This window comes from Macaca thibetana, chromosome 6 (genome assembly GCF_024542745.1).
Source record: "Macaca thibetana thibetana isolate TM-01 chromosome 6, ASM2454274v1, whole genome shotgun sequence".
NCBI classification, from domain to species: Eukaryota; Metazoa; Chordata; class Mammalia; order Primates; family Cercopithecidae; genus Macaca; species Macaca thibetana.
The window spans coordinates 140,318,821-140,340,074 of NC_065583.1; the positions used below are offsets into that span (position 1 = coordinate 140,318,821).

General features: G+C 34.8%; 1 protein-coding gene across 1 annotated transcript in view; it reads right to left on the reverse strand.

The window, feature by feature from the left end:
• C9 (complement C9) overlaps window positions 1–21,254 on the reverse strand; it is an 83,698-nt gene that overhangs the window by 21,107 nt on the left and 41,337 nt on the right. Inside the window, exons 7-9 of the mRNA XM_050793423.1 lie at window positions 16,381–16,621; window positions 13,470–13,598; window positions 11,756–11,931 (exon numbers count right to left, since the gene is read on the reverse strand). Coding sequence (XP_050649380.1) covers window positions 11,756–11,931; window positions 13,470–13,598; window positions 16,381–16,621 — 546 coding nt within the window. The remainder of the gene's footprint in view (window positions 1–11,755; window positions 11,932–13,469; window positions 13,599–16,380; window positions 16,622–21,254) is intronic.

Here is a 21,254-nt window from a genome sequence, read left to right on the forward strand (position 1 = left end):
ACACAATAAAGGCCATATATGACAAACCCACAGCCAACATCATACTGAATGGGAAAAAGCAGAAAGCTCTCCCTCTAAGAACTGAAACAAAGATGCCCACTCTCACCATTCTTATTTAACATAGTACTGGAAATCCTAGCCAGAGCAATTAGATAAGAGAAAGAAATAAAAGACACCTAAATTGGAAAGGAGGAGGCTAAATTATCCCTGTTTGCAGAAGACATGATCTTATATACAGAAAATCCTAAAGACTCTACCAAAATACACTTAGAACTGACAATTGACTTTAGTAAAGCTGTCGAATATAAAATCAACATGCAAGGATCAGTAATATTTCTGTTAAAGAACAACAAACTAGCCAAAAAAGAATGCAAAAAGTCAATACCATTTACAATAGCTACAAAAAAAGACACTTAGGAATAAACTTAATCAAGGATGTGAAAGAGAAACTATGAAACACTATTGAAAGAAATGGAAGAGGATACAAACAAATGGAAAGAAATCCCATGCTCCAGGCTTCAGCCTTACTACCAGAAATAATCTACAGATTCAGTGCAATCTCTATCAAAATGACAATGACACTCCTCACAGAAATCACAAAGAAAAACTTAAAATTTGTACAGAACCACAAAAGACCTCACATAGCCAAAGCAATCTTAAACAAACAATAACAACAACAACAAAGCTAGAAGTATCACATTATCATATCTCAAAATATATTACAAAGCTATAGTAACCAAATCAGCATCGTACTGCCATAAAAACAGACATGTAAGCAAATGGAACAGAATAGAGAACCGAAAATTAATATATCTATCTACAGTCAACTAATTTTTGACAAAAGTGCCAAGAAAAATAATTGGTTTCTTTTCAATCTTTTCAAAAAATTGTGCTAGGAAAAACTGAATGTCCATATGCAGAAGAATAAAATTAACCCCTCACTTTTTGTCCTATAAAAAATCAACCCAATATAGAACACCTTACTGTAAGACCCAAAACTATAAAACTACTGGAAGAAAACATAAGGGAAATGCTTCAGGACATTGGTCAGGGAAAAGATTTTCTGAATAGGCTCTCAAAAGCACCGAGAACAGAAGCAAAAATAAACAAATGGTTTATATCCAATTGAAAAGCTTCTGTACAGCAAATAAAACAATCAACAGGTGACCTGCAGAATGGGGAAAAATATTTTCAAACTATGCATCTGACAGGAGACTAATATCCAGAATTTCGAAGGAACTCAAACAACTAACAACAACAAAATAAATAATCTGATTGAAAAATAAACAAATGATCTCAAGAGACATTTTGCAAAAGAACACATACAAAAGGCCAAAAAACATACTAAAAAATGTTCAATATCCAACAGGCAAAAATAAACAATGCTGGCAAGGATGTGGAAAAAAAGGAACTCATACATCATTGGTGGGAATGTAAACTAGTATAGTCACTATGTAGAACTATATGAAGGTTCTTTTGAAAACTATAAACACAACTATCATATGATCCAGCAATTCCAGTACTGGCATTTATCCAAAGGAAAGAAAATAAGTATATAAAAGAGACATCTGCACCCTTCTGTTTATTGCAGCATTATTCACAGTAGCTGTATGGAGAAATAAAATAATGTATTTTTTTCTTTTTAAAGAAAATAATGTATGTACACAATGGAATACTATTCAACCATGAAAAAGAACAAAATCTTGTCATTTGTGGCCACATGGATGGAACTAGAGGATATTATGTTAAGTAAAATAAGCCAGAAAGAGAAAGCGAAACATCACATGTTTTCACTTATATGTGGAAGCTAAAAAAAAAACACAAAAACTGATCTCATAGAAGTAAAAAGTAAAACAGAGGATACTAGAGGTTGGGAAGGGTAGGGGAAAGACAATACAATAAAGGCCCTATTTGAGAAACCCACAGCCAACATCATACTGAATGGGAAAAAGCATACTGAATGGGATATTTGTTAAAATATATAACATTACAACTACGTAGGAGGAATAAGTTCTGGTGCTCTATGACATTGTAGGATTACTATAGTTAACAATTATGTATTATTACATATAGTTTCAGGTATCTAGAAGAAGAATATTGAATGTTCCCAACACAAATAAATGACAAATGTTTGAGATGATGGATACACTAATTACCCTGATCTGATCACTATACATTATCATTATCAAAATATCACTATGTGCCCCATAAATATGTACAATTCTTATATGTCCGTTTAAAAAAGAAATGTCAGAAATGAGCAAAAAGGAGACAAAGAATATACACAACAAATAAAAACAACTAGGAAGTACAGATTTTAACTGTGTCAATAATTGCATTAAATGCAAATGGATTTAACACACTAATTAAAAGACAGATAGTTACTTTAGATAAAAAAAGCAAGACCCAACTATATACTGTCTACAAGAAACTCACTTTAAATACAAACATGTAGATAGGTTCAAAGTAAAAGGACAGAAAAAGTTATCCCATACAACATTAATTAAATGGAACCTCCTTTGCTCTATTACCGTACAAAAAATTCTTAACAAATAATATTGTTAGGAATAAAAAGGTGAAGTTTTCAATATACAAAGAAGATATATAATCTAAATTGTGTATGCACCCAATGACAGAACTTTAAAATTCATAAAGCTAAAACTGATAGAACTGAAAAAAGAAACAGTAAATATACCTAGACATTTCAAGTTCTGCTCTCTATCATTGAAAGAATAAGGGCACAGGAAAAGAAGCCCCGGGCCATGCCAACAACTAATTGACCTAACTGACATTTACAGAGCATTCTACCCAACAATAGCAGAATACATATTCTTTTCAAGTGCACATAGGCATATCTATGCCTTAAAAATACTCAATATATTGAGAATAATGAAAATAACACAAAGTATGTCTTCAGACCAAACAAAATGAAAGTTGAAATAAATAACAGAATGCTATCTGAAAAATCCCCAAATATTTGTACAATAATCACCACATTTCTAAATAACCCAAGTGTGGAAGAGGAAGTCACAAAAAATTAGAAAATACTTTAAATTGAATGAAAATGAAAACACATCAAAACTTGCAGGATGCAGTTAAAGAAATGCCTAAAGGTCAATTTACAGCACAAAATGCCTACATTAGACAAGAAAAAAATGTCTGAAATCAATAATAACAGCACCCAGCTTAAGAAATTAGAAACAGAAGAAAAATTTAAGTACAAAGCATAAGGAAGGAAATAATAAGAATTGAAATAGAAATTGAAATGGGAAAAAAATAGAGAAATTTTTTTAAAGCTGCTTTTTTGAGAAGACTACAAAAAGTGATAAACTTCTACCAGATTAATTAAAAATAAAACAAAATAAGACAAAAGGGAAAAACTTAAAATTAACAATATCAGGAATTCAAGACAGGATATCACTATAGAATCTACAGATATCAGCTGCTTAATAAAATGGAAAAAATCCTTGAAAGACAATTGGTAAAAACTCAATCAGAAAAAATGTATAATTGGACTTCTGATATCTATTTAAATAATTGAATTTAGGGTTAAATTTTTTTCCAACAAAGAAGGCCTAGATGGCATTATTGGTGAATTCTACAGACATTTAAGGAAGACATATCAATTCTACAAAAACTTTTTCACAAAATAGAGAAGAATTTATTTCTCACTTATTTTTACAGTTAGCATTACTTTGGTACCAAAACCAAATAAAAATACTTAAGAGAAGAAAATTACAAATCAATGTCACTTATGAACATACTTACAAAATATCCCAAGACAGTAGCAAATCAAATACAACAGTGTTTAAGCACCAGGTTTGCTCAAAATTTAAATAATCAATATCATTCACCATAACAACTTATTAAAAGTGAAAAATCATATGATCATCTCAATAAAGAATAATTCTTTTTTTTTTTTTTTTGAGACGGAGTCTCACTCTGTCACCCAGGCTGGAGTGCAGTGGCCAGATCTCAGCTCACTGCAAGCTCCGCCTCCCGGGTTTAGCCATTCTCCTGGCTCAGCCTCCCGAGTAGCTGGGACTACAGGCGCCCGCCACTTCGCCCAGCTAGTTTTTTTTTGTATTTTTTAGTAGAGACGGGGTTTCACCGTGTTAGCCAGGATGGTCTCGATCTCCTGACCTCGTGATCTGCCCGTCTCGGCCTCCCAAAGTGCTGGGATTACAGGCTTGAGCCACCGCGCCCGGCCAAGAATAATTCTTGGACAAAATTCAATATCTATTTACGATAAAAATTCTGAGCAAACTAGGAATTAAAGGGAACTTCCTCAACCTGATAAAGAACATCTATGTAAAACCTACAGATAACATCATACTTAATGGTGCAATATCATATTAGATGCATTGGACAATGCAATAATGCAAGAAAAAGAAATAAAATACATAGAGACTGAGAATAGAATAAGGAAATCTGTATTTCAGATGACATGATTATCTAAGAAATTGAAACTCTCATATATTTCTGGTGGTAATGCAACTACTTTGGAAAAAAATTTGGCTATTTCTTATGTAGTTTTGTATAAACACATATATCATATGACCAAGCAATCCCTCTCTTAGAGAAAAGAAAAATATGTTCATGCAAAATTCTGTATTCAAATATTTATAATGGTTTTATTCATAATCACCAAAAGAATTATCATCTGGAAACAAATAAATGTCCTTCAACAGATTACTATATAAACAAACTGTTTAGTCTATACCATGGAGTCTATATATAATGGAATACTACTGAGCAATAAAAATGAAAGGAACTACTCATACATACAAGAATGTCGATGTGTGAATGTGGATGGATCTCAAATGTATAATGCTAAGTGAAAGGGCCAAACTCAAAAGTTACATGATTACATTTATATGGCAGTAAACAGATCAGTGGTTATGTAGAAGTGGGGCAGCAAGGAGGAGTTTATTGAAAATGGACATGATAGGACTGTGTGGTAGAAACGTTTTCTGTATTGACTTTCCTGGTGGTTTCATGATTGTAAGTGTTTGTGGAAACCTAGGGCCCTTTACACTAAAAACATTAAATTTTACTTTACATAAGTAATACCTATTTTAAAAAATCTAATTACATTAAAATGTGTCTATATACTACTCACTAAAAACCAAGATATAAAATTATATTATATGAAATCAAATTGGCTAACCATGACTCTGATAAAGACTCTGATGACTGGAAAATGTACACTAAAATATTAATATTATGATATCTATTTCACTTGTGCTTTTGGATTATATTAGAAAAAGTTTGCTAGGTTAGAGATTTTTATCTCTTTTATTCACTGCTTTAGACCCAATGCTACAATAGAGCCTGGCACATTGCAGGTACCTAAGAAGTATTTGTCAAAGATGAAAATACACTGGGTTCAGTGGCTCCTGGTTGTAATCCCAGCACTTTGGGAGGCCAAGGCAGGTGGATCACTTGAGGTCAGGAGTTCGAGACCAGCCTGGTCAACATGGTGAAATCCCTGTTTCTACTAAAAATACAAAAATTAGCTGTGCATGGTGGCAGGCACCTGTAATCCCAGCTACTCGGGAGGCTGAGGCAGGAGAATGGCATCAACCTGGGAGGTGGAGCTTGCAGTGAGCTGAGATCCGGCCACTGCACTCCAGCCTGGGTGACAGAGCGAGACTCCGTCTCAAAAAAAAAAAAAAAAAAAAAAAAGTCCAACTAATCCCAACAAAACTTGAGGGCACAAACAAACTGAGAATAAAAAGACTGAAGAATGTATGCTATGTGCATACCAACAGAGACATCTGGTAAACCTAGGTAATTAAAAAAAAAATTGAGGCAGAAAACATTACCAGAAATAAAGAAAGACATTTTAATTCACCAAGAAGATGTAATAATTCTAAATTTGTATGCCCTTGGTAATAAGCCTTAAAATATATAAAATAAAAATCCAAGTACAAGGAGAAACAAATACACAAATGTAGTGTAGAGTTATAGATTTCTTATAATGTTCTATTTAAACAATCATGCCATATATGGAGAGATAGTTTAACTTCTTCCTTGCAGTCCTTAAGCATTTTGTTTATTTTTCTTGCTTTATTGCACTGGCTAGGACTTACTGTAATATGAAATAAAAATGATGAGAGTTAATATTTTTTGTTTATTCCTTATTTTAGTGAGACCAAGTTTAATATTGTAGATCTAAATATAAAAGCAAAATAATAAAGCTGTTGAAGGGTAATACATAGGAAAGTATCAAGGTCTTGAGGTAGGAAAAAACTTTAATTAAAACATTGAAAACACTAACTATAGTGAATAGAAAGATACATTTAACTACGTCAAAATAAAAAAATCATCAACATCATAACCCAGAATATGATGCACTGAGAATAACAGAACATTACTTCTGTAGTATTCTTGCCAAATATCCATAACCTTAACCTACTCGAATGCTAAATTGGGAGACATTTGACATGATAACTGACCAGTCCTCATAAAAAGTGTCAAGGTTAAGAAAGACAAGGAAAGTCTGAAGACCTATAACAGATTGGGAGACACTAAAGAGATGTGACAACTAAATGCAATGTGGGACCCTAGGTTGGATCCTGAAACAGAAGGGAAAAAAGAGATTAAGGGAAAAACTTGTGAAATGTGTATAAAACCTGTGCTTTAGCTAATTACTTAGTGTGAATTTTCTGATTTTGATAATTTTACTATGCCTATGTAAATTACTAACATTAGGAGCTGGGTGGGAGATGAAGCTTATAAGTGAATTCCCTCTACTATTTCTTCAATATGACTATCTGTACTATTCTGCAATATTACTTCTGCAATATTACTATCTGCACTGTATGTGTAATTTTGCTGTGTCTAAAATTCGTTCAAAAGAAAAAGTACATAAGAGGATATCTGTATCAAAAACACCATTAAAGAGGAAATTCTTAAGTGGGAGAAGATATTTGCAAAACTTGCATTGTGAATAGGTTCATATATGGAATATGTCAAGAACTTCTACAAAGTCAGCATAACTGTTGACGAGTGTATTCTTTTATGAATTAATATATAGTATATAGAATTCAGAGGATTCAGATTTCAACCATGTCATATTTATTTGAAAGAAGGAAACCTCTCAGCAACATTGCAACATTGGCACAAACATAAGCATGTGGTAGAATTATTTTGTTTTCTTTTAAAAAAGAAATTCATCTTGTTTTACCCTTCAAAAGAAAGTCAAGGCCAGATAGTCTAGAATACAGGAACAGAGGGTCATGAAGGAAATACAATTTGGATTAAATTTATAAACAGTGTTGGAAGAGTTAAAGATGAAGGACATGCAATGGCAGTAGTTTCAGAGAAGCTTCAAATCCTGGAGTTAAAAAATCCACAGGAGAACAAAGGAAAATTAAAATGGAAATTTTGATGTTTTCCTGAAGGGTTCCATCTTTTTCTGATGAACTTTTATTTTCTATTAAATAAGAAAATGATTTTACTTTTTCTCCTATCCTAGATAACTCTATCTTTCCACCATGTGTTGATACATTTATGGTAGGATATAATCTACCATAAAAGTGTTAAAGTATAAATAAGAATACAGTTTAATAAATAAGTTGAGATTTCCTTCAGACATCCAACGTAAACTATGTATACCAACTATAGTTTGTTGATAGAATGAGTGTTGTTTTTTATCCCTAAACAAGGGAGTTAGAAATGATTCTCACTTGTACTATAACCCTTTAAAATATTGATGCTCTTTAACATCTGGTTCATAACTGCTAAGAGTTACACATAGAGCAAAAATGATAGGTTAATTGATTCATAAATTATTACACCATGTAACTCTGGAAGAACTAATACAGCTTAACATATAGACATATGAGTGGCTGAGGGAAATGGGAAAGGAGAACTGAGAACAGAAAAAGCAGGATGGAGGCAAAAGCAACAAAAATGAACTACATTAATGCCAGGAGGACCTATCCATTTGCATGAAGTGGTTCACAAATTTAGCTATATTTTCTAGTGCACTGAGTAAGACACAACCAAATTTACTGATCTCATGCATTTGTTACCAATCAGGTAGAAAAACTCACCTGATTCCCAAGAGAAACAAAATGAGATTAAAGAGTAATATTTCCTATGAGTCTCATAAAGAGGACATAGCATTACATAACAACCTTTTAGTAAATAAAACAGTAGATTACATAACTTTATTTCTAATAATGGAAAAACAAAACTTTACAGGAAGCCAATATTGCAGCTGTACTCATTTTGCTGCTATTGCTCTAGAGGAAATAATAATCTTTATATCTTCCAGGCAGTCTTTAATAAATGTGATTTCTCTTAGCTGACATTTTAATAACTAGTTTGTTGCAGTAGGTTTAAGAGGAAAACAAAGTGCAGCTATTCTGTTGAGTTAAACTGTAGAACCACTTGTGTTAACATTCAGGCAAGTTGGCAATAGAATTAATATATTTTCATGGAAGCTGAAGACCATGACAAAAGTAAGCATTGAAAGAGAGGGCCAGCCTATGTCCTCTGCATGGAGAAGGGCCAAGGAGAGATTTTTGGGCTGGGCCAAGACATTCCTCAAGAAGTGATTTTGGGTTTGACAAAGCAGACAAATGGGGCCTGAAAACCACAGGTTCTACCTAAAAGAGCATGGCCATAATTACTTGAATATGGAAAAATATATAACTGTATTTATAGATTTTATAAATTATATTATTTTATAAATTATATATACTATATATTTATAACATATATATTTTACCATATAGTTTATTTAGAAAATCTCAGTAATATATTCATACAGCGTTCCACTTCGAGTAAAACAGTAGGTCCTAGAATAATGTTGTTTCATTCAAGGTCATTTCTTTGTAATATTGAGAAAAAAATCAGTTCTCAGCTGGGGTCACTGTGTGCATGGGGAGTTTGACAATCTCCCCACGTTTGTGTGGTCTCTCTCTGGTTCTGCTTGTTTTCTTCCACATCCCAAAGATAGTCATGCTAGACAAATCAGTGTGCCTACATGGTCCTAGTCTGAGTGAGTGTGGGTGTGTGGAGTTTGCCTTGGGTTGAGATGGTGCTCTGTCCATGGTTGATTCCTGCTTTGCACCCTGAGCTGCTGGGATAGACTACCCTGAACTAGAGTAAGGAGGTAAATCATTATCTTAATTGTTTTTATTAATCTTTTTTAAATGTGTAAATAGCTTACATGTATTTCAAAATTCAATATTAGAAGTGTTTTAGTTTTTATTTAGAAGTTTGGTAATGTTTTTGTGACCAGAAATATGCTACAGGAACTTAACCATTCATTAGCTTATGGCAAAATAGGTTTTGTTATAGGTCATTTTGGTTAAGGTCACAGTTTCCAAGAACCTATTGATAATATTAAGTGAGAGCTTACAGTCAACTTTCTGGTCTTTTCTCCAAGATAATCGGTTTTCAACATAAATACCTAGATAATTGATTTAATTTGCTACAGAATATTTAATATTGACCAGTTTATAGTTTAGGGTGGGCGGGAGAGGTTCTAGTAATTCTTTAAAAGACCAGCCCCAATGTTTGAACATGTCATCTGCAGACAACAGAATGCTTCAAATTCCTGAAAATTAATTAGTGATCACAGATTGTGTAATTGTCTCCTGGAAGTAGCTACAAGTTAACCAAAGGTCCACTTCTACTGGAATTATGAGAGTAAAATAACTTGGAATCTAATTCAAGATCAAATTTAACTATATCTCATGTTTCTTCAGAGATTTAAAAGTTATACAAAGTCAACAAAACCCACAATTTTGCTTTGCTCAACTCTTTTGACAAGAAGATAAATTTAAAAAGTGGTCCATAGTGAACTAACAATAGCTACCATTTCCTTAGGTAAAATGTTGATATGAAAAGGCCAGCCTTCCTGTTTATGAGGAAAGAAACTTATACCGATAGTCTAAATGGGATGTCTACCAATCTGAAAATTTGGGGAAGTAAATGGTTGTCCCTAAAAATGGGATAAACTATACTGTGCATCCGTACAGCAGGACTGCACCAATAAAGTTGATGAGGGTCTTTGAATAGTTTTAATAAATCTAGTAGTAAATCTTCAGCAGCTGCCTTATTTATTTGAGATTTAAAAAATTATCTCTAGAACATGCTGAACTATTATTAAGACCTCTTCAGAGAACACTCTTGAATTTGTAGAAAGACAGTTGAACTTGCTTTGTAGAGCCTAGGATGTTCATCTGGATGTAAATATTCACCTAAATTACCCATTTTTTTCTTATTTAATATCTTCCAACATAAACTTATTTTACTGAGTTCAAGATAATAAATTTATGTAAGATTCAAATTTAATAAGATCAAAGAGGCATCTTCTGATTTTAATTTCATACATAGAATTTCACCAGCTTTTCCCCCCCTTTTTGTCCTACTTTGGGACAAAGTATTTTAACTCATAAATACATTGCATATCTACGAACGGCTATATTTCTATAACATAAAGGGAGAATAGATTATAAAAATTTCCAGTTTATTTTTTCTTCACATAAAGGAGATAGTCTTAGAGGTTTCACTCATTCTTTAAAGACAATAAAATAGAATAAAGGAATAAAATTATCCAATAACTAGTCCTATGAAAATGTTAAAATTTCTGTAACTCAAGTTAATCAGACTGGAGTAGGGAGCAGTCAAAAATAAACATGATCTGAGGAAAGCAAATTGTGAAACACATGGAGAAAATTGAAAGTTATACAGGGAAGTAGAAAAAAAGCACTAATAGTACTAGTAATAAAAGAAGTAAAGAAAAATGCATACCAGTTTTAGGTAGCTTGGGGAAAGAAAGATGAGGCTAAATAACATTGTCATTTATATCCTTACAATAATAACACTTTTTTTTTTCTCTAGGAATAAGAACTTGACTATGAACTCCCAACGGGTTTGTAAGCTGAAAACTATTATAATCAAGATAGAAAAAGGGAAAAATTTACTGACCATAAGAATTGTTCACCGTTAGTTTTATTTTCTTGTAGACTTTATGAACATTTCTTTCATAAAGACCCTTAGACCAGGCAGGGGGGCTCATGTCTGTAATCCCAGGACTTTGGAAGGCTGAGGCAGGCGGATCACTTGAGGCCAGGAGTTTGAGACTAGCCTGGCCAACATGGCAAAACCCTGTCTCTACTAAAAATACAAAAAAATTAGCTGAATGTGGTGGTGAGCATCTGTAATCCCAGCTACTCAGGAGGCTGAGGCATGAGAATCACTTGAACTCGGGAGGAGGAGGTTGCAGTGAGCCGAGATCGCGCCATTGCACTCCAGCCTGGGTGACACAGTGAGACTTGTCTCAAAAAAAAAAAAAAAGGACCCTTAGTAAATACAATTCTCTTGTGTTAGACGTGATAGTGGAACACCATGACCATGGGAAGGCAAGGGGCCAACCGGAGGGAACCAATCATATGTGAGTACCTATCTTGTTACAGTGTGTGCTCTATGTTCTATATAAGCAATTTCGTTAAATTCTCAGAATAAACATGGAGTCCTGGAGAATTCAGTGTTGTAGAGGCCAGAAAACATCCCACACCTAGTGAGAGACAGAGACAGGAAGTCCGCCAGGATGGTCTGACTCCACACCATGCCTTTCCTCTATGCCATGCCTCCTTTTGGGGAAGAGATGGGAGTGTATCTGAATGTTCATGTCTCTTTCAGATGAAGCTTAACAGTTCACCTGAAACAATGTGACATTTAATTAAAAAAATGACACAGTCTTCTATTTGAAAATAAACATGTTTCTTACTTTTTGACTAATGAGAACAGGAGCATCATTTATGGAAGAGGCCCAGTTGACAAAATCAGTCACATCAATCATGGTTCCTCGGAGAAGCTTTTCTTTCAGTTCAAATGCATATTGTCTGGTTCCACCTCTTATGAGTGAAATAACATCATCTATGAGGTGATCACTGGTGATGTTTACTGAGGAGAGAAGGAAGATTTAAAGAGAAACAGTTGTAGTTCTATGGCTAGTTATCAAAAGGACATGTGATAAACATTTATTGAGTCCTTTTAGTAAAATACAACCTAATGTATTTATTAAATTTTAATTGTAAATATTGCTTATGCATTTTTTCACCTCAAATCTACAATGGAAATTTACATTAGTAGCCAATTGCAGATTCTGTCATCTCCTTTAAAAAATAAAAATGTTACCCATGGTCTAGATACACTGATACTTCACAGCTCTTCACATACAAACATGTACACATGGGAACTAAATATGACTTTGGGTGTAATATATATTTTCTGTTGCAAACTTACCTTCATAATTATATTTGTGTACATTTGCTTTGATATATTTTAATATTACAAAAAGAAGAGTTCAAAAAAGAATAATGTGAAAACTAACATTTCTTTCCACTCCCAATCCTACCCATCTTTTCCTCAGTGTCTCTCTGTAGACTAAGCCTCTTTTAATAAACCTTTGTAAGTCTTTTACATCTGTGAATTTTTAAAACTGGAAAGGAATTTCAAGACAATTTTTGTCATCCCGTCTTCATTTTTATAGAAGAGAAATTGGAAACAGAGAGGTGGAGTGACTAGCCAGAGATTACACAGTTAGCTTAAGGATCAAATATAGAAATATAGATTTGATCTATATCAAATATAGATAGGCATATAGAATGCTTATCACGTGTCTGGCATCCTTCTAAGCATTTTGTGTGTTTTAACTAATTTAATCCTCACACTGGCTTTGTGAAGTCAGTGGCAAATTCAGTTTTTTCCCACCACTTCATCATTGGTTTTTCAATCATGGACACATATTATTGGTTGATATGCTTTTAAATATATCAGGTTTTTCCCCACTTTTGCCTGCCCACTACCAGTTGACTCTTTCTTTAAAGGTGAGTTTTAAGCATTTGTATTTTTTAAATGTTCTCAGGTATTTCTGATTAGAGGAAAAGTTGAGAATTCTAGCACTAATTCATACTTGTAAATCTGCTAAAGATTAACAGTAGGAAGTAATATTTATACCAAATACATTTGTATTTTTGAAAAGGTTAGGCACCGATTTAAAGTTAAGGACTAATTAGGGATTTCTATTTAGGTGGAAGGTGGAGTTGGGGAAATCGTTTTGGCCTTGTCCTTTGTTAATGGATGCACGAACATTGTCACTTGCTTATTTGGAAGCTTTGTTAAAATTAGGGTGAAGAAAGGAAACTTTTTATGAAAATGCTTCCTTACTATTGCCATGATAAATATACAAGTCTAAAATGACTACCGTGCGAATCACACCCCCTTGAGTTGTGTACTGTACAACCAGCACAATAGCGATACTGGTGAATACATGTCCCTGGGCTATCTGTGTTTATAGTGGTTTGAAAACCACTGTACATAAAATATAGTTTTTAAGCACAAAGAGGATAGACAATTAAGAGGGCTCATTGCAAGAGGGCAGTGCTCATTGACATCTACCCCCAGGCTTTACGAAGTCTAACAAGTGGGGCCACACTTACCAGCTCTACCCTCTCCCCTCTTTACACAATCATCTTTATCAGCTTTAGCTCCAGCAGAGATTTTAGAGAAATCCAGAGATACATCCAGATGATACCCGAGGCATCTCTTTACATCTTTTAGTTCAACACCTGTTTAATGAATTTATTTGAAAATTATTAGACAATGTCTATCAACATTACAAATAAATTCCAATTTTGCTATTTTCAAGAAACATCCTTACTTAGGTTCCTATATACTATTACTAAATTCAAATATGCCATCATGTCTGTCCTGCTTTGTCCTCATATTAGATTATAGTGACCTCCCTTTGACTTTGCTTGTCAACTTAATGGCAAACGACACATTAAGTCTACCACATGGTTTAAAGGGATGTAGGTCAAACTGTGATGGTTATAGGAAAGTCTTTTATCTGTAATGTCATAGAAGAGGGACAACAATGTCTATCATATATTGAATGCTTATCACGTGTCTGGCATCCTTCTAAGCATTTTGTGTGTTTTAACTAATTTAATCCTCACACTGGCTTTGTGAAGTAAGTACTATATTGTCCTCATTGTACAGATGAAAATGTGGAATTGTAGAGCAGTTGGATAACCTTCTAATGGCTCATTACTCAGCTAGTAAGTTTGGATTTGAACCCAGAGCTGTCTAGCTACTAAGTACTTCTCTGCATCAACTTCATAATTTGGTCATGAGATATATCAACATCTCCTGATCCTTTTTGGAAAACTCAGTTCATCCTTAATGTAGCTGGTTCATTGCTTTGGACAGACGGCTGATGTATGTATGTAGCCACTTTGCTTTCGTCCTATGAATGCTACTTGGTAGATATCAGTCTTGGAAGCTGACTCATTATGGTGTGTAGGTGCCCAAACAGTTAGTAGAAAGAAAAATCCTAATTTTTCAAAGTCTATCAGTTATTATCTGTTTTTGCAATTCAGAAAAAATAATTATTCCTCTATTTTAAGGGTAAACAGCCCAGATGACAGTTCATTGACCATGTCAGTTTTTGCCCTTATTTATCATTTCTTATTTCATACACACAAACACACACACACAGGCACACACACACGAATTTGTGATTATTTGTTCTGGGAGCCAAAATGCTTTGTGAAAAAGGAAAGAAAAAAATGAAATGAGGTTAATCACGGGGTTCTACAAGGAGTGTCGGGGTAGACCTCTGGGGGCATTTAGGCGTTTATTCATCTATCAAATACTTCTCATGCAACCACAATTAGTAAGAACTTAGAAACTATCAGGTGGCATTTCCCATGGGAAGGGAAGAGAGAGGATAAAAATGGAAAACAATACCAGAAATCCATAATTCTAGATTTCTAACCTTATCCTTAAGAAGTGTGAGGACTCTGCTTCTGAAGATGAGGGTGAAAGATACCTGGGTGACCCTAAAGTGTTCAGATTCTCTGCCTTAGCAGTGGACACTTTCATGTCCAGACATCCTAAATTGAGGCAGAGGACATGACTTGGTCCTCAGATATTGGCACTGGAGAAGTGAGAAAGAGGACTTCCTCTTCAAAGTCACTAGAATTGACCTGATGATCCTTGTCTATTAAGACCAGAGGGTAAGTAGCTTCTGAATTATTCAGGATTAAAGATCTCAGCCTATGGAGCTTTTTCACCAAAGCAACTCCTAGTCTGAAGATTTCTTTGTGTTTTGATCACCACTCATAAACCTTTCTCTTCTCATTTTCAAGTTACTCAAGACCTCTGCCCTCTTGTACTCCTCCCTTATGTGATATCTCCATCAATATAGCTTCCAGGTGGAGCTCACAGTGACTTCACTGTGTTGTGGATATAGCCCTGTGAAAGTGCAAGATAAGTAATGTTACATTCCACTTGCCCCGGGAGAGCTTCTCTCTACCCAAAACAAGACTGAGGCATCAAGACCAGCTGGTTCTGCTGTGTCATGCTTTGTTATCCCTAAAGTATCTACTGACCTTGGGGAGAGTGTCAGGCTTTTACGTCACAGTTACATTCCACCCTTCACTTAACACCTGATACCTTGACACTCTGACCCCATAAAAGCCATTAAAGTGATTTTTAGCAACGCTTTCCTCCCTAAGAGACACACCTATAGTTACAAGGGCAGAGAGAAGGCATCCTGGCATCCATCACCTCCTTAAGGAATATTATAACTAGCCATAATTACTTACAACATGAATGATTATAACTTACTTATATAGTCACTTTGCATTTATATTTTTCTTAAAAGACTTAGACGAACCCTTTAGGCCAGGCCAATAACTATGTATCAGCAGGCCTATCTTCTACCTATGACCGACATTGATAATTGACCATGGTCCTTTTCCCCGTGATTTCCCCATGACCAGAAATCTACTTAACATGAGCCCAATTCAACCACCACCATAAAATGAGAAGTGTCATCACATGAGGTAAAACCAATTTCCACCCTTGCTTTCAGATGTTAGATTTATATGATAACACTGCTGCTTCTTTTCCTGCCAAAAGAAAATTTAGAACAATATTTTCCCTCCAATATTGAAGTATATTCTGGAAGATAAGATATAGAAATTGGACTAGTCTGCTGATTAAGAAGTAGGTTATACAAATTATGTCTGTACTTTCTTTCATCGTTTGTTTAGTATTTCACTAAAAGTGCCACCTTCTAATAGATGTGAAATTGCAATATAATTGATCCATCTCTCAGTGCTGCTGCTGAGTAGAATATGACCAAGTCAGCTTATTTGAGATGGAAGTCAATTTGCTATTTAACAGGATTTTAGGTGCCAAAGGGCAGGAAGAGAGTCCTCTCAAAGGAGCCGGTTACAGGGCTTTGTATTCTTAAGATTTTAACCATTCAAAGAGGTTGGTGAACAAAATAATGTTTGGTCAAAACAGTATTTGAAGTCAGAGTTCTATTTCTAGGCATACCTTTCCGGTTCATGGAAGCTTTATCCAAAACATATATTAGTTCATAGAGTCCTCCCAGAGACCCAGAGCTACTGTAGTGGGTTCCATAGGTTTCCAAAAAGGCAAAATATTCTCCCTTTTCATAGGTAGTTGGCAAAGCTTTTATATCATCCACAAAAGTTGTTGTGAGCACAACATCACGATTTCTCATCATAAATCTTCCCAGATGAATTTCTCCTTTCACATGCAGGAACATTTTTTCCTGTGTTGTAGAGTAGATGAAGAAGAGAAACATGTGTTTTATCCATCACTGCAAATGAAAATGTATGAAATTTAGAACTTCCATAGATACTAAATGTTTTAGCAGTGACCATGAGATACCACTCTAATCCACCAGAATGGCTAAATGTAAAATACTATCAACACTATCAATAAAATACTATCAACATCAACTATTGATGAGAATGTGCAGTGACTAAAACTCTCCTACATTACTGGTAAAATTAGATAGCCACTTTGAAGAACTGTTTGGCAGTTTTCCATAGTGTTAAACACATATTTGCTTATGATCAGCCAGCAATTCCACTCCTACATACTTACCTAATAAAAATTTTGTTCACAAAAGTATCGGTATAAGAATTTCATGGCAGCATTTGTCAGAATAGCTTAAAATTGAAAACATCTCAAATGTCCATCAAGAGAGGAATCAATAAACAACTGTGGCATATTAACACAATGGAATATTAATCATCAATAAAAAGGACAGTAAAACTACTGATACAAGTAACAACACAAATAAATCTCAAAAATATTATACTAAGTAAAAGAAGTCAGACATAAAAGAGCATATCCTGTATGATTCCATTTATATGAAGTTCTAGACTAGACAAAACTAAGCTGTGGTCAGATAAATCTGGGCAGTGGTCACCTCTGAGGTGGTAGGGAATTGAAAAGGGCATAAGGAATTTTTCTTGGGATAAGAAGCCCGAGTCTCTCTTCATGATGGAATTTTCTTGGTGTGATGTTCTTTTTTTTTTTTTTTTTTTTTTTTTTTTGAGACAGAGTATCGCTCTGTCGCCCACGCTGGAGTGCAGTGGCCGGATCTCAGCTCACTGCAAGCTCCGCCTCCCGGGTTTACGCTATTCTCCTGCCTCAGTCTCCCGAATAGCTGGGACTACAGGCGCCCGCCACCTCGCCTGGCTAGTTTTTTGTACTTTTTAGCAGAGACGGGGTTTCACCGTGTTAGCCAGGATAGTCTCGATCTCCTGACCTCATGATCCACCCGTCTTGGCCTCCCAAAGTGCTGGGATTACAGGCGGTGTGATGTTCTTTAACTCAATGTATTTTAAACATAGATCTTAAATAATTCCCATCTAAATATGCTTTTGTGTCTTCTGTGTTAAAACATTAAAAAAATTCTCTTGCTAAAGGAGGTGGCTACTCTAATGTACGTAATTATCAAAATTCATGAAACTATACACTTAAAATTTTTGCATTTTATTTTATGAAATTATACTTAAGTTGTTTTAAAAACAACAGTGGAAGGAAATGGAAGCATTATCTATAAAGCCCAATCTTGCTATTATGCAGATGAGAAAACTAATTTAAAGATATCAAGTTATTTGGCCCAAAACATACAAATAATACTTGAAGGCATTGGTACTAAAAACCCAGGTGTCAGGTCTCCTTGTCCCTTCCAGTCCACCCTCTCAATTTTTAATGACAGAGACAGGACAAACAATATTTTGAGACACGGAACTCAAGTCAGCCTAAACAACTCAACAGTTAAATGTTTCCTGGGCCAGGGCTGATGGCTTACCTTTCCCGGAGAAAACTAGGGCAGTGAACTGTGTGATTCAGTGCCATAGCTTGTCCTGATGAAAACTAAACTACAATTGACATCCACAATTTTGCAAATGTATCTTTTGAGGGTCTCCTAACAGCTGTGGTTAACATATGATGATTATGTGGGAGTTTAAAATATTTTATTTCTTTTTAAAGATATACCTTGCTATATATGAACATCATACCAAACTGTCTGTGTTCTTAAAGCACAATGTTGTCATCATGATTTAACTTTAGGTGACAGTGGGTGATCCAGTCTTTAATAAAAATCTTACAGTGACTTAGCCTGTATGTTATAGGTCAATGATCTCTTCATCTCCTGACTTGCACAAGAATTCTCAAATGCTTTATTCAAAGCATATTTGGATTTCTTTTCAATTTTGCTAAAACTGGGAAGTATATCTTGGGATTTGGGGTAAGAAAGACATGTGATGTTCTATGGGTCAATTTACTTCAAAGGTAGCTCTTAGCTCATTACCATCCAAATATGCAGTTGTTTCTTCTATCTTAAATCAACAAAAAAATTTCCCTTGCCCTAGCTTGCCTGCCCAGCCACTCTACCCATTTCTTTGCCCTCACTAGAAGCAAAATTTATTCAGTTTTCTATACTGTGCATTTTCAATTCTCCCCTTCCCATCATTCATGCTCCTGACCTCACTACTCCAACGAAACGTCTCTTGTCAAGGTCTCCAATGACTTTCATAATCCTAAAGCCTATGATCACTTCTTAGCCCTCATCTTCTTTGACATGTTAGAGCAATTGACACAGTTCATCACTCTTTTCTTCTTAATAGAGATTATTTTCTTGTCTTCTAGGCCAGTGCTTCTCAAACTATAAAATGTGAACAAATCACCTAGAGAATCTTGTTAAAATGCAATACTGATTCAGTTAAAATGCATTTCTGGAGCACAGTTTAAGATTCTATCTTCCTAGCGATGTTGATGCTGCTGTTCCATAGACCACACTCTAAGTAGCAAAGTTATTGGGCAGTTTTTGGGTTCTTTTACTTATTTTCTATTGAAGTTCCCCAAGTTTGGTATTTGATTGTATTCTATTTTCTATGTACACTAACTCTGTTAGTGACCCCATGACTAAGTCAACAAGTCAATGTATAGCTCAATTCCAGGTCTTCTCCCCAAACTCCAGCCTCATAACACCAACTCCTACTTGGCATTGCCAATTGGATGTATAATAAACACCTCAAACTTAACCTAACTAAAATTTAACTACTGGTCTCCCTCTCCAAACCTGCTCTATCTGAGCAAGTTTATTAGCAACTCCATTTTTCTAGTTGCTCAGGCCAAAAACCTTGGACTCTATAATTGTCCTATCTGAACTACTGAACTACCATCATGTCTCACCTGGACTCCTTCAATAACTTTTAGCAAGACTCCTTGCTTTGGCTCTTAGCACCTATGATCTCTTCTTGACAGAATACCTTGAGTAATCATTTGAAATATAATAGGGAATGTCAATCTTCTATTAAAAACCCTCAAGTAGGCCAGGCACGGTGGCTCACACCTGTAATTTCAGCACTTTGGGAGGCCAAGGCGGGCAGATCCCTTGAGGTTGGAAGTTTGAGACCAGCCTGACCAACATGGAGAAACCCCGTTTCTACTAAAAATACAAAATTAACCGGGCGTGGTGGTGCATGCCTGTAATCCCAGTTACTCGGGAGGCTGAGGCAGAATCGCTTGAACCCAGGAGGTGGAGGTTGCGGTGAGCCAAGATCACACCATTGCACTCCAGCCTGGGCAACAAGAGTGAAAATCCATCTCAAAATAAATAAATTAATTAAATTAAATTAAAAATAAAAATAAAAACCCTCAAGTGACCTCCCGTGTCACTCAGAAAAAAAGCCATGCTGAGTGGACTTTGAAGTTCTTCATGATCTGATTCAAGGTAACTTTTCTAATTTTTTATCCTTCTGATTCAGTTTGACTAACTTTTATCACAGGTTTTTCTTACATTAGAGACTTCTCTAACAGTTCCTTCCATCAGATGATTAATCTGAAATCTTACTCTTTGGCTATTTCCTCTCCTCCAAAGCTTTGGTCAGCTCTCATCTCCATGAAGCTGACCCTGAGCTTCCTTTTTAATCATGCCACCTGCAGGCATCCCTGCTTTCCTTCATGTTACTCTAATTTTCCTTGTATACCACAGCACTTAATACTTTGTAAATACCATATTACTTCTTTTTTTCTATTATATGTATTCTTTTTGGCTGTCTCTTTCTGTGGACCTTTTAACTCCATGAGGACAAAAATTTTCATCAGCTTGGTTCACAAATGTATTCTAAGTACCTAGGCCAGAGAGCTCACAATTAAACATTTGTTGAATGATTTAAAGAGTTTTCCACCTGTACACTTGAGTGGGTATGCTTGTAAACAGAGAGGTAATGTACAAACCCTTATAAAACAGTTACATAGTTAGACATAATGTAAGTGCTAAAAGTGAATTATTATTGTTAATGTGGGAGAAGCTTGTCTAAATAGGTGACTGTGGTATCAGAAAAGGAAGAATGAGCATTTTACTGGAAACATGTTGATTACAGAGAGTATATTTTACATTTATTCCAAGAGTGGTAGAACAAACTTCAAAATCTGGCTCAAATATTAAAAAAAAATACACACACACATTTTCAAAGTCTCAAATTAAACATATGATTACAAAGTAATCAGACAAATTTTATGTGCAATGTGTATAATTTCATAGCATCATTTCTTTAGAGACACATTTTGTAGTTAATAAACAGTGATCATTGTAGGTAAGGCATTGCAATGAATTACCAGAATTCTTCAGTATAATTCTTCATTAAAATTCTGATCATCATATAAATTGAATGGTATATTACCACAGTCTCAGTCCAAAAATGCTCTAAATTCTTAATACACATTTTCTGCTCACTACCACCAAACATATGATTCATTTACCACTGCCAAAGATTCTATCAGACTTTTTTTCCAGTTAGTATTCTTTCTGACATGCTAGCTATATATTTGAGAATTTGATCCATGTTTCTTTTCCTTTTTATGATTTCTATTTGCTC